This window comes from Panthera uncia, chromosome C2, assembly GCF_023721935.1.
Source record: "Panthera uncia isolate 11264 chromosome C2, Puncia_PCG_1.0, whole genome shotgun sequence".
NCBI lineage: Eukaryota > Metazoa > Chordata > Mammalia > Carnivora > Felidae > Panthera > Panthera uncia.
Genome location: NC_064810.1, coordinates 91,186,356 through 91,200,612, shown reverse-complemented (window position 1 = coordinate 91,200,612; position 14,257 = coordinate 91,186,356). Strand labels below are relative to the sequence as shown.

At 38.8% G+C, this 14,257-nt stretch overlaps 1 protein-coding gene across 1 annotated transcript in view; it reads right to left on the bottom strand.

The window, feature by feature from the left end:
• The window catches only part of SPATA16 (spermatogenesis associated 16), a 234,452-nt gene that overhangs the window by 27,807 nt on the left and 192,388 nt on the right, over positions 1 to 14,257 (bottom strand). Inside the window, exons 8-9 of the mRNA XM_049629197.1 lie at positions 9,186 to 9,350; positions 6,538 to 6,621 (exon numbers count right to left, since the gene is read on the bottom strand). Coding sequence (XP_049485154.1) covers positions 6,538 to 6,621; positions 9,186 to 9,350 — 249 coding nt within the window. The remainder of the gene's footprint in view (positions 1 to 6,537; positions 6,622 to 9,185; positions 9,351 to 14,257) is intronic.

The window sequence follows — 14,257 nt, the reverse complement described above, 5'->3', positions numbered from 1 at the left end:
TGATGATGAGTACAATTTATAAGTTAAGATTTTGAGGTAAAACGGAACATAAAAAGCTAAATAATTTTGGACAAGTTCATATGGATGTCTTTAAACATCCACCTATATACTCCATTAGGTGAATTCATTGAAGATTGTGATGTACTGTATTATAATATTTGATGACACGTAAAGTATTATTTCTTTTCATGAAAATTCACAGGACCATGATTATATGGCAGAGTCTTTCTCTCGTTACTTTTAAAATAACAAAATTTCATTTTTCCTCATTTAGGGTCAAATCAGCGATCCAGAGGTATATCAGAATAAGACAGTACTTTATATGTTGTACCAGATTAAATCCTGATCTTCTCAATGTGAAGTTTAGACTTTGTAAAGGAAAAGCAAATAACTTTTCTTCCGAGTTAAAGACAGAGTGCTGCTTAACTGTTTCTCTTAACTGATTCTGTGGTGAAAAGAAATAGGAACGTTCCAACTTAACAGTTGGCACATTTTTTTTAAAGCCTCCTTTTTCTAAAGACTTCTTTTTCTATTTATCTTCAGGCCTAGTTCATAAAGCTTTAATGGGCTTTAGGATTCAATGCTTGGTAACATGAAATCATAGACTCTGAGGGTGGTAAGGATTTGAACACGTTATGTTTCTCAGAAGGTTGTGACTTGCCCAAAGTCCCATGAGTGGGGGCTGAATGGTCAAGGATTTGCAGTTAGCTTCTGTATTCTTTCTGGTTTTAGATGAAAAACTAAGGAACAGAGGATGTGGATCTTGTATAGGTGGATTATAAAGGTAGACTAAACTAGAAATTCCTTGTGACTTCTTAGGCCCAGATTGAAAGAAATTTACTTTGAGAATTGAAAACAAATTGTGCTGGTTCATGGTCAAATTCCACATTAGATGGAAGTCACCACAATTCCCCATTTGGCCTCACATCCACTGCGACCACCTGGCTTCAAGGTTCAAGTCCTCTGCCGTTGGGTACAAGTCACCTCTTGTGACATTGCAATAAACTAGTCTCCTTGATTCTACCCTTGTCCTCCCCCCCCCCCCCTTCAATCTACTCTCATCTCAGCAGCCTAGAGTGATTTTGGCTTTTTGTTTGACAAAGCATTATGTCATCTGTTTCCTCACTTCATCTTTTGTCGCTCTTGTTCATTCTATTGCAGTCCCCTAGCCCTCCTTGTATTTCCTTGTACATGCTAGGTCCTCTCTAATCTCAGGGTTTTACATTTACTGTTTCCTTTACTTAGAATGCTTTTCCAACATATTGCATGGCTTGCATTTCTTTCAGATTTTTGTTCAAACGTCACTTCAATGAATCCTGGCCTGACTATTCTAGTGCAGTTGCAGTCATTGGCACTTTCCATTTTCCTTTCCTGCTTCCCGCAGCCATGGCATTCATTACTTATAATATATTGCATATTTCTTTAGGTAGTTTAGCGTCTACTTCAGAATGCAGACATTGTGATGGTACTGTTTTTTCATGGCTATATCTCCGATGTCTAGAACAATGTCTGACCCGCAGGAGATGCCCGGTAAATGTTGGACGAATGCATGAATGAGCAGTGTGATAACAAGACCTCTGGGATATTCAAAAGATTATGTTTTCTCAGGCTTTTTTGTTTTGTCTTTTGTTGTTGTTGTTGTTGTTGTTGTTATGGACTGAACCTTGTTAAAGGGTCCTGCTGTGGCACGGAACTTTCCAGCGTAAGAAAATTTATGTTTTTTGGACGTAGTCTGCTTTTTTTGCACAGCTAAACCAACATACATATATCTTTCTTGAGTTAATTACTGGAGAGGAAATATGCTGTAAAGCCAAACCAAAACAAAAGCCACTTTCCTAAAACTCTATTAAGAATATATTTTCATCCTGGTAAATTAGGAAAAAACACAATTGTCTCTTTCTTTCTTCTTCTGAGTTCTTCAAGAAATCTCAAAGAAAAAAAAATGTAGACAGGAGGTCAGCACTCATGAATCAGATTTCCTCTTGATGGGCTTTTTATAGACCTATAACAAAGTGAAGCCCTGGAAATTGTGTTAGGTAATGGGGATTCTGACAGACCCTTTAAGTACGTGGAACTAGGAGGTGCTGCTATAATTCTGCTGCTTCAGATGAAAATTTCAAGTGTTTTCATTAGGTACAACAGCTGTTTCTATTACAGATAACAGATCTCAGAGGTGGTGATGCTGACATCAACTTCTAGTGGGCTCAGAACACAGTGTAGCTTGTACAATTAGGTTTTTTTAATTATTTTTTTCTGCACACGCAAATTAACTCTGTAGCAGTAAAAGGAAATTACTTACTTGCTACCGGAATTGTCTGAAAGTGATATGATCATCCTCTGTAGAGTCACATTAACCAAATTAAAAGCCCTTGGGAAAAATTTGGCACCCTGTTCCTTCCCATTCACATCTTCGTAAAGACCTCTCAGGAGCTTCCATTTAGAAAAAGTTAGGATCATTACCAGGGCTTTTAATTTGGAAAGATGAGCTGCTCACCAGTGAGTCCTTCTAGACACCTAGTGGTTGAGTAGAGTGGCTCTGCAGTGTTCTGACCTCAGAGGCCTTGACATTACTATCCTCCTGATTCTTGCTTGCAGGTGTTTTCCGGCACAGGACACAGGTCCATAGCTCTGCTGCTGAAGCTTGTCTCCAAGATAGATGCTATCATTTCATTCTCCTCATGAATGCACTCGTTCTCGGAGAAATGGAATCTATTCCTCCAACCCTGTGAATCTGGGCTGGCCTGTAACTACTTCAACTAGTAGAATATGGTGGAAGTTCTGGAAGTGGCCTTAAAGAAGACCGGTGGTTTCCACTTCCTTTCTCTTGAAATATTTCCTCTTGGAACCCAGCTGTAATGCTGTTTAAAGCCTCATTCACATGGACAGGCCACATGGGTAGGCACTCCAGTCAGCTGTGTCAACCATATGAGGGAGCCATGTTGTAGTCTAGTACATCTTAGCCTTCAGATGACTCTAGCCCCAGGCACAGAAGCCAGTTGATTGAACTACATGAGAGACAGTGAGCAAGATCCACCCCTAGCTGAGTCTCGTCAGCTCATAGAATTGTGAGAGATAATATTGGATTATTATTCTAAACCACTATATTTGGGTGATTGATGACACAGTAATAAATAACTGCAATAGCAGCAAAGTGGGAAGTCATAGGCTAAACATTTCTTTGAATGTAAGCATCAAAAACTAGCTTATTGTGAGGTGGAATTGGTGGTTATCTGTAAGATGTAGGTAGGTATAGACAAATGTCAATTTCTCTTCCACCTTTTTAGCTAGTCCTTGGAATTTCATTGCCAGACTGCCACTTTATTATCACTTGGATTTGTAAGTGCAAAGATGTAGTGTACAAAGGTATATACTTTTGGGATGGATAATGCTATAAACCAGGGTACAGCATACGTTTTCTGTGTAGGGTCAGTTAGTAAATATTTTAGGCTTTGTGAGCTATACAGCCTCTCTAGCAACTACTCAACTTGGCCAAGGTGACATAGACCATATGTAAATGAATGACATGGCTGTGTGCAATAAATCTTATTTACAAAAATAGGTGACTAGTTGGTTTTGACCTGTGCACTCTAGTTTTCTAACCTCATGCCAAAAAATGATTTCTATAGCGAACAGAGATATTTGATTCTTTTGCTTGAATCTCATCAGCATTGCATTTGGTTTACCTCCAGCTGCAATTCCTCTTGCCATTTCTTCTGAGTCTCCTTTGTATGGTTCTCTTCTTAAGTTTGGAATGTGCTCTGCAAGGCTCTCTTCTTATTCTATGCTCTTTCTCAGTCATCTCACCCTCTCTTATGATTTCAGTTGATATCCATTTGCCAACAACTAAAAAAATCTCTATTTGGTCTTTTATCCAGAACTCCAGACTCCTGTACTTTCCCTTGGATATCTTGCCAGCACCCTAAGTTCAATGCATTTTTGTGCCAGTTATTAGCCCATAATCTCTTAACTCCAAACCCACGCTTCTATGATTAACTCTGTGATGCTGGGGGCTGGAACTCTGCAAACCTCATTTCTGTTTTGCCAGTTGTTAGTCTCCATCACTAGGAGGTGATATAGGGGCATTGCAATGCCAAAGGAGAAAGGAGGGACTTGCTGCTGACTTCCTGCCCTTTGGGGTTCCTGTGAGCATCTCTGAAACGAGGCTTCTTTGCTCCAGAAAGTTGTGTTCTTTTCTGTAGTAGTAGCAGGTGAATCTAGTTTTTCCGAAAGTTGCACAATTACCTCCATTACCTCTCCCTCCCTGCTCCTGCCACCTTCCCTCCCATCAGCACCAGTGAGTTAGTGCCCCCTCCTAAGTCTGGATCTCAACCCTTCAGGATTCTGCTCCAAGAGTGGAGATAATAGCACCAGTTGAGCAATGCCTTCTAGTGGGAGGTCTAAGTTTTGGTCCAGCAGGGTCCTTGCTCCAAATTTCGAACTTTTAGTAATTCCAGTCTCTTCTCTTTGATTTCCCAGCCCTAATGGGTGGTAGCTGCTCCTTTTAATTGCTTCTTCTGTGCTAAATTTATGGTTCTCCTTTGCTTTTTCAGTTCCCTAGTTAACAATGACATACATACCTAGTTAGCCATTCTTTATATTAAATTCCCTTTCAAGTCTCCTGACTGGATTCTGAAAGAGTTTATAGTCTCAGCCCAAAGCTACACTTTTGAAGGGCCTTCTTCCTTAGTAAATGGTACCAGCGAACCTCTCGCCATTCCCCGCCCAGTGACTCAAGCCCAATGTCTGGGCATCATTCTTACTTTTCCTGTTCACTAAACTCTCTTATGCACTCAGTGAACAAGGCCTGTAGATTTGGCTTCCTGCACATTCCTTCTATCTGTCTGCTTCTTTTCGTCTCCACACCCACCACCATAGATCAGGCCATTGCCTTATAACCGACTGCCCCACATTTCTATAGCTCCTCAATCTGTTCTCCCACTGTAGCTCTAGGGATGTCTCAGAAACATTTTCCAGATAAACGCTTTCTGAAACATTCCAAATCCTTAACATAATTTATAAGTCTTTCTGTGATTTGACTTCCGTTTCTGCACTTCATTTTGAAATATGTTCCTTGCTCCTTTAACATTTTTTCTCAGTTGTTAAATGTGCCCTGCTTTCTTTGTGCTCTTGGCATAAACTCTTCCTTCTCTGCAGAAATCTCCCTTTTCTCCTAGATAACTACTACATATCCTTGAAATGTTGTATAAATATCACTTTCTCAGAGATGGCTTTTCTGACCTCCCAGACCAGATCATATTTCCCTATTTGTTTCTATAGATTATTGAACATCCACTTCTTAACTACAATATTCAGTAAATTTGTAGCTGTATACTTGTCTTCTTTCCAAGGTGGCCAGGCTCATACAGGCAGGGGCTGTTTTTGTATTGTCCAGCACAATATCCGTAAGTATTCTTTCTAGCACAGTAGATCGTTGACAAATATTTGCTGCATTCAGTTAATTTCTGTTCTAGGTATTTTACCATAGGACCTCTGAAATGATTACAGAAGACACCCATTTCCTCACATGCACTAGATTCCTTCATGGCTGACTATTACCTCTTAAACCGGAGGCTTCTTCGGTTTATTCTCACATCTCCTGACACCAGGTCTCCCTTTATGGGTTCTCACAGTAATTGGAGGAGACTGAATGGAGAGTAGACTGACTAGAATTTATTACCTTTAATTGGACTGGAGACCCAACATTACTCCCTCCTACATTGTCAGAGAGCTCTGTAGTGTCACACAAGTCTTCCGAGTACCTGATGCTAGGTGCATCTTTGTCCTTGTTTTATTTAACTCCGGTAACCAATGAAGGGATGCTCCTCTACTTCTCCCATCCAAGTACTAACCAGGCCTGACCCTGCTTAGCTTCTGAGGTTAGAAGAGATTGGGTGCATTCAGGGTGGTATGGTTGTAGACTATTCCTCTACTTCTTTTTTAAATGTTTTATTATTTCTTTATTTTGGGGGGACAGAGAGAGAGAGAGGACGAACCATGAGATCACGACCTTAGCCAAAATCAAGAGTTGGCTGCTTCACCAGCTGAACCACCCAGGCACCCTGACTGTTCCTCTACTTCTAATAACCAGTATGTTACTCCTCCACTCAAAGCATCAATGTGCTAGTTTTTCTGTAGTTCTCTGAAATGTAGCCATTCTTCCTCAAGTGACAAAACATAGGGGAAAGTGTTGGGAGGTGGACTAAAACATTGATGAATGGGACTTAAAAAAATCTACAATAAGCAATAATGGAGAGGCAGATAATGAAAATAGAATATGAAAATGAGCACAAGAAGACCCATGAAAGCATATGACCACAATCTGCTGGAGGAGCAGACCTGAGGAAACAGATTAAATAAATCCATTTTGATTCTGGTTACACTTCCAGGGAGATAGCTGCATTTATTTAAAAAACCCAAACAGACAATAAAACAACCTGAAGAGCTTTCTTTTCTTTGTATCTTCTAAACAGATTTGACCCAAGATGGACATTTTCTCCGAGAATAATATATCTTTTTTCCTTCAGCTCAAAGTTTTACCTTTTGGATTGTATTCCACACACGTTCTTTATCGTTTCTTCTTCCTTCAAGGGTGTCCATAGCATCTGCCATTAGTGACTGCAGCTGTGGCACCAAGATAAAAATTATCAGCATGGAATTCACACAGAAATAACTTCTCTAAATACACAGATTAAAACCTAATTAAAAAATCATTTGTACGCTGATGATTTTATTACTCATCTTTCCGACAATGAACACCGCCACCTCATCTTTGCTTCAGTCATTACCAAGTATTATTGCAGATATAAAATATTGTAACAATGGAAAGATTCTTCTTGAGAATTTGTAGAAAACATATAGGTTTTAATGTAGTAAGTGTTGCTGTTTTGTAAAAACAGATTTGGGTTGTAAAGAATGAAGGCGGTAGTTAATTCTCTCAGGAAACGGCATGTAGTACATGAGCGCATTTTAGTATTTTCTCCTGAGGCTAATGTATCATAATTCTAGGCCTCATGCAAAAGCTCACCCGAGGACAATACTAAAATTGTGCTGTTTTATTGCATTTTAAAGGATCTAGCTCATTTAAGTTCTTTTACTATCCTTTTATTTCCTAAAATTTCAAAATAACCAAGTTGCCTTTTTGAAAGGCAAGTTTAAAAAATTCCACTCTTTGCCCCAAACTGCCTTGTCCCAATTGAAAAGAATCTGATCTACATGCTACGTATGCGGTTGTAAGGTAATGAAGCTGCATCGAGCCATGCGATATTCAAAGCTAGAAAAGAAAGTTCTCTAAAAAAGAACAAATGTCAGTTCAGTTCACTGTGCCATCAAAGAGTATGAACCCTTAGATAATCTCTCTGTACTTTAGATATTGCAGAGCTTAAGCAGGAGGGCAGAGTTGAGTCACTCAAAACTCTTCTACTGAGCAGTCACTGTTTATATAGCACCATAAAAGATATTACTAGGATTTATTTTCTAGGTTAACCTATGCTTGGAAGTTGGAAAGTAAAATCTATTACTTAAGGTGATGAAATCTTGTAAGATACATGATTTTTAAATATTTGGCCTGTACATGTACGTCCATATACATTACATTTTTTTTCTAGTAGGCATATAAATTATGAAAATACCCCTGAAATCCTATTTTCCAAGGTTTCAGATAATGGGATATTGCACAACATGTGAGTAAGGGATGTCAATAATGCTAGTTTGATGCTCTGTGTATATATTTGGAAATGTAAGTATTTCCAGAGGAAAAAAAAAAAAAAGCTCCAGATAGGTGGTTAAGAAGACCTAAGTGCAGAAAACTCCCCTGTATTTTTCATTTAAATCTTGAGTGTGCTTTTTAGGAAGACAGGATCAACACTGTGCCAGCTTCTTAAATTAACATTTTCTTTGCTTCCTCTTATCTCAGAGGAGCATTAATCATCTAAAATTGGCTATAATATGCACTTTGAAAACTCCATACTTACTGCACTCCTGAATGCATTATGAATGGAAGGATAAACACTTAGCCTTTCAGAAGGTGCTCCACTGCGCACAACCATAAAGGTTTACAAAGTATTATTGCCGGTTTTGATTTAGTAATTCCTTGATTACTAGACTCCCTCCCCCCACAGTTTAATACTTTGGTACGCATAGTTTTATCATTCAGCTAGTCAGACCATTTTATATACTTTGAATATCAGTATTTATAATACCTTTTTATAGGGTCAGATGAACATTATAAATGTTGGCAGTTCACTTCTTGATGGATTAATTTGTTACAACTTTAAAAGCTCAAAGAGGGAGGGTTGCTTTAGTTATCTGAAAATTACAGGTGATCGGTTTAGGCTGTTCTCATCCTTGCTATGTGAATTCAATTCAGGTCTATAATTAGTTTTAGCTACCTTCAATTACAGCCTCAAAGTAAGAGCCCTCCCTTACAACACATTAGGATTTCCGTATACAGTGAATTTTACCTTTCCTCGAATGGCCCTCACATTGGTTAGTAATAGTTTTACAAATAAGGAGCCATCATTTCTCATATTAATTATGGTTATAATAGACACATCTGTTTGAAGATTGTTTCTGTGAGATAGTCCATCAACTGATTTTTGACTGGCTCTGTGTTTTCTGAGTTAATTGGTCAATTCGGTTAAAAAAAAAAAAGCCATTTGTCTAACTACATTTTCCCTTGCAATGAAACAACTGTTTTATCTAAATGTACCAGTGTGTGTGTGTGTGTGTGTGTGTGTGTGTGTGTGTTGGCACTACCAACATATATGTGATGCTAGAAGTGAATAAGAAAACTATAAAGACTATTTCGTAGGGTTACTCTTGTTCTCTCTACTTTCCCTTACAAGAAAATTATATACTAACCCATCTGGGAGTTTAAGAAATAATTTATCAAAATTATATTTTACTTAAAGCAAAAAGCCTGACCCACAATATGAGTAATCAGCCCTTTTCCATGTTTTTACACATCACAAAGTTCTTACTATAAAAATGGAGGCTAGTCGACATGAGCAAATAAAAGACAGAAACGCATCTTTCTACATTTTCCAATTTCTTTATTAAAATGCCTCAGGAGGGTTGGGCAGGTTGCCCTCAGACTACATTGATTCTCACAATTTTGTTTTTCAGGACATATCATTCTTATGTTGGCTGGGGGCCTGTGAAAGCCTTAAACAAAGAAAAACACTTACCAATTCCGTCTCCTCTTGACTGATGTCCTGTAGATAGGGAATGGTTGCCAGCTCCGCCATTGCTTGATTGATCACCTGGGACTGCTCCTTCACTCTCTGCAGCCGGCTCAGGAGGCTGGCATACTGCAGCTTCTCCATCACACCGGAGCACCCGTGGAAACTCCCCTAGTCTCCCAGTAAAAGGAAATGTTTTAGACCAAAATCATGGAAATAGACCTCTCTCTAGAGATTGAAGTCAGGGATTATTATATTTACATCCTTGGAAGCGATGGCTACCTAACACAAATAAGTGTTTCTTTCCATTATTTTAGGGAATTGTCTGCACCCTTCCTTCAAACAGATGAATGTACAAAAAGGAAACGCTTTGCAAGACTGTTGAGAAGGATGTGCAGGTGGCCCTGTAGAAGGAACCTGGGCTGAGGGGAAAAGAGGGGACTGAAATTGAATGTGTTCCACTCTCCCAGTGGGGATCCCACAAAGTTGTGTTCATTTAGAGAGGGTGACTTTATCTATGTCACCAAGGCATCACAGGAGCTAAGAGTTGCCTACTGTCTTGTGTATATAAAAGAATACTTTTTATGCAAGTTGAATCCTGAAAAATGTTATGCATATTGAATTCTGTCTACCCTAATGGCTAAAATTAAATCTGCTTTTACCTTTAGTTCTCACTGGATGGCCTTGGACTCTGGTTCCCCTCCTTGTGGTATTAGAGCACTTGATTCTGGCTCCTTGGACCATCCCAACAACTGACACAATCCATCCTGAAATAGGCTACGTACACATTTGTAAGGGCCAACCCCTCCCCCATGAATCTATTGGTATTTTGGGCTTTCTTAAAAATGGGGCACACTTTTAATAAGGTGTGCCAGTCAGCCATAAAACAGGAGACATGACCTTCTCTAAAACTTCTAATACAAATTGTAATGCTTGATGGGAAAAATAAAACATCACAAAATTCTCATTTATATTTAGGAAAAAGGGGACAGAGGGGTATCTAAGGGTTAATAGAAAAGCTTTGAGTTTCTGCTGTGTTTGGATGGTGATAAGAAGTGGGAAGTCACAGGAAGATATAGTTTGGCAACTGCATTCCACATCCTGGTGCTCAGAAGAGGAAGTCTGGATGACTGGTGTTCCTTTATAACAGGGTTCCTCCTTGACCACCTGTACAGGAATCATGAGGTTTTGTTAACTGTGCAGAGTACTGGGCCTTACAAGGTGAATCACTATCTCTTGATATGTTGCCCTAGAAATATGATTTTTAGCTAGGTTCCCCCGCATATTCAAATATCTCCAGTTGAAGTTGAACAAACCACCATTTTAAAGCCTAATATTTGAACAAAGACTATTTTAGTTTGTGTATGTTTATAGAACAGATTTTTCTCTCCAGACATTAGAGAAGGCAGACATGATTTTTTCTTCTTAAAATAGAATCTCTTCTAAAAAGAAAAATTATTAGAAACTAGCATTACTAAAGAGCATCTGAATTTCAACTTGCATGTGGAAAGCAGTTCTTTCTGAAATGTCACATTCGTGTTTTGATGGACACTGACCTCTAGAAGTTGGCACTCTTCTAGCATCTTGGTAGTATAGGAAGATTGAGGAGCATTACATTGTATATGCTGTATATGCCTCCCTAACACTTATCTGTGCCATTTGACTAATGCCCTTCTATCTCTGCTAATTTGTTTTTCCTGATTAATCATTTATCTGAAAACCTGTGAGCCTATAGGAGTGATGATTGCAATTGTGGATTTGGGATCCCTTCTCTGACTTGACAAAATAGCTAGCTTACCCATTTAGTTTAAACATGTAGCTAAACAATGGGACACTGTCAAATAGAGGAAAGCAAGTTGCAGGAGAAACTGTTTTCTTTCTGAAGAAAAATTGCTTTCTTTGTTCTTCTTTAAAATAAACAATGGGGCTCATTGTAGGAAAGTGGTGTAGTGACTCAACTCCAAAGAGCAGAAACAACAGCAGTCTGCTCGGGAACATAATCTATCAGTGTAATTTTCCAAAACATCAGGAAAATAAAAATAGTGGAAGGCAATGGTGCTTTGTTAGCTTGATTGTTGGATGCATAACAAAACAGGAAGCGCTCCATACAAATCAGATTCTAGGGAGAGAGCATAGTTGACTGCTAATCGTTACCTATCCTCCCCCACTACCTTAAGCCAATGCAATTTAGTTATCAGGGGACTATAAGTTAATATTTTACCTATACAAGATGCGGATTTTTGAGAGACATAGTGAAAAAGAGATAAAATTGATATCTAGCGCCAGGAGGAATGTTTTAATGCCGTTTCTTTAAGAAAATAAAGGAAATAATGAAACATGAAGGAATTAGGTTAAACATCTAATGTTACCAAAAGCTAAATCTAAAGGGAAAGTAGCCCTCCCAATGAGACTTCAGGAGTGATCAAAAGTGTCCTTAGCTGCTGGAAAGAGTGTAATAAAGTGGCCAAGACTGAAGCTAAAACCTCATACAGGTACAATGAAGGTTAGGTAAATATCAAGTGCAAATGAAAGCTTCAGTCCGAGAATTGCCTAGATTTAACAGCAGGTATGGTTAAATGTTTGGCAAGTAAGTGGTACTATATAATACCATTAGAAAGCAGAACCCAAGTAAATATATTTCCATTTGACATACGTGTAGAATCATTAATTGCAAAAAAGGGGTAGAAAACGCATATCATTGTTCATTTCAAATGTGTATATGTAAACGTTTTTTATGCTTCACTTGGAGGAAATTAAAAGTAAAATTAATGAGGTATTAAAACATGGTTAGGTCATTTTTTGGCAAGTCAGGCTGTGAAGAAGGCTTCATGCATGGTGAGAGATTTTATTATTTTAACTCTTTAACATTTAGCCCAGGAAGCACAGTACATAAGGTTTGAAACTGACAGCAGCCAATAAAGTTAATGAATGGAAAAGCACAATGGCATATGGTAGCATGTGAAATAATTAGGACAGGGATCCAGAGAAGGAAAAATACCATTAGAGCAGAGCTACTGGTTGAGTGGGGTTGATGTTAAATGGGATTAAGAGCCACCTGGTAGGAAGGTGGTAGAATATTTTAGATTATAACTCTTACGGTACCAGAATCATTATTGTTTGGCCATGTGTTATTGTTGTATGCCTAGTAAAGGAATCTATAAAGATAAGGAAACTGGGGTCAGAGTGTAAGGAGAATCATTGCCTGACACACAGAAAACCAGGAATGTCCTTGTCTCCTTCTACCGTCTCGTGGCAAGAGATGAAAATTCATGTTCCCTGGGAAGCCCTACTGTGGTGAGTAGATTCACTCCATGGCTGGAGATGACACTTCTAATCCTGCCTTTGTGAATAGATCTGAGCACATTAGTGATCTAAGGAAAAAAGTTAGAAATCTGTAGGACACTCACACAATCATTTTAGAGGAACATATAATTTCCAAGTATACAGCTTGCATAAAGAAAAACAAAGGTCTATCAAACTGTCCTTTGTCAAAACAAACTAAAACCAATACAAATAATTTAAAATCCTGAAATTTGTACTGCTTTACAAAGTGTTTCAACATGGATTATGTACTTTTGGTCTCCAACAACTCTGTGAGGTGGGCCTGGCAGATATCAGCTTATTTAATAAATGAGAAAAAATAGCTCAGAGGTTAAGCGACTTGCCCTAGGGTTACACAAAGCATAGCCTTGGACCAAAGTCTTCATCTGTAGGTGTCACAAGTGAGGGTAACAACTAATGTGAACAATGCAATACCTAAACATTCAAGTGGACAGCATTTGATATGTGACAAGAAAAAAAACACATACTTCAGGGAATCTTAAAAACACTGTTGAGTGTTTCTTGGGTCACAGTTAATGGCAAAATGTAGCAATAATTTCTACTTACCAACTCATTACTTGCTTCATTAAGCTAGGTTACCTTCGCAGCCAATTTTATTCAGTCCTGCTTTATGAAGCTGTAGTTGGACATACAAGAAAAAGCCTAGAGGCCAATATTTGGATATACTTGTGGTTCCTGGGTACCTTCTGGCTCACTTGCTTCATTTCCATTGCATCCATGTTTGAGATAATCTTCTAAAAACTATTTTGGAAGATTCCATTTCCCATAGAGTTAACCTAGAAATGTTGATAAAATGCCTTGCACGTAGCAAAGTGGTGCTGACTTATTTTAAAGAAGACTGAGGGATTATTTCGATGCTAAGAATTTTAGTTGTGGTTTTCAAATATCCTTTATGGACACATGAAGATACACGCACATACAAATTTATAAGTGGATAGAATGCCCTTTGAAATGTGAGAAGAAAATGAGTGAAGAATATTTAAAAAGTGTGTGATGTCTAGATAGGCCCAAAGTGCATACACAACACACTGTGAGATATGAACTGGCAAGAGGTGATGTGGCCAGTGCCCTGACAAGTAATAAGGTATGGCCACTGTTGCCCCAAAGAGCCAGGGCACCAAGAGATCACTTCCACAACTTTCAGCTCTGATAAGCTAACCATGGCTCTGCTAGGCTAACCATGAACTGAAGAGGTGAAATAATGCTGTATGGTGATGGTTTTTGTTAGCAAAGATTCCACTGCTTGCAAGGGTCTGGTGATGACAAGGATGATGCACGCGGGTCTCTAACCGAGGTTGGTGATGGTGTGTGTATGGCTGGAGGAGGTTATGATAGACGGTAAATTGGAGAACAGGACCTAAAATTTGTGGTAGAGCCAATGAGATTGCTATAAACTGAAAGTTTGTATCCACCCATCCAAATTCATATATTGAAGTCCTAATCCTGGGTGTGATGGTATAGTGATGGGGCCTTTGGGATTAGACAAAGTCATTAGGGTGGAAGCCTCGTGATAGGATTGATGCTCTTATATGAAGAGACACCAGAGAGCTTACTGTCTGCCACGTGAGCACACAGATAGAAGGTGGCCGATTGCAAGCCAGGAAGAGGGACTTCATCAGAACTTGAGCATGTGGCACCCTGATCTTGGATTTCTAGCCTCTAGAACTGTGAGAAAATGGAAATGGATTTCTTCTTCTTCTTCTTCTTCTTCTTCTTCTTCTTCTTCTTCTTCTTCT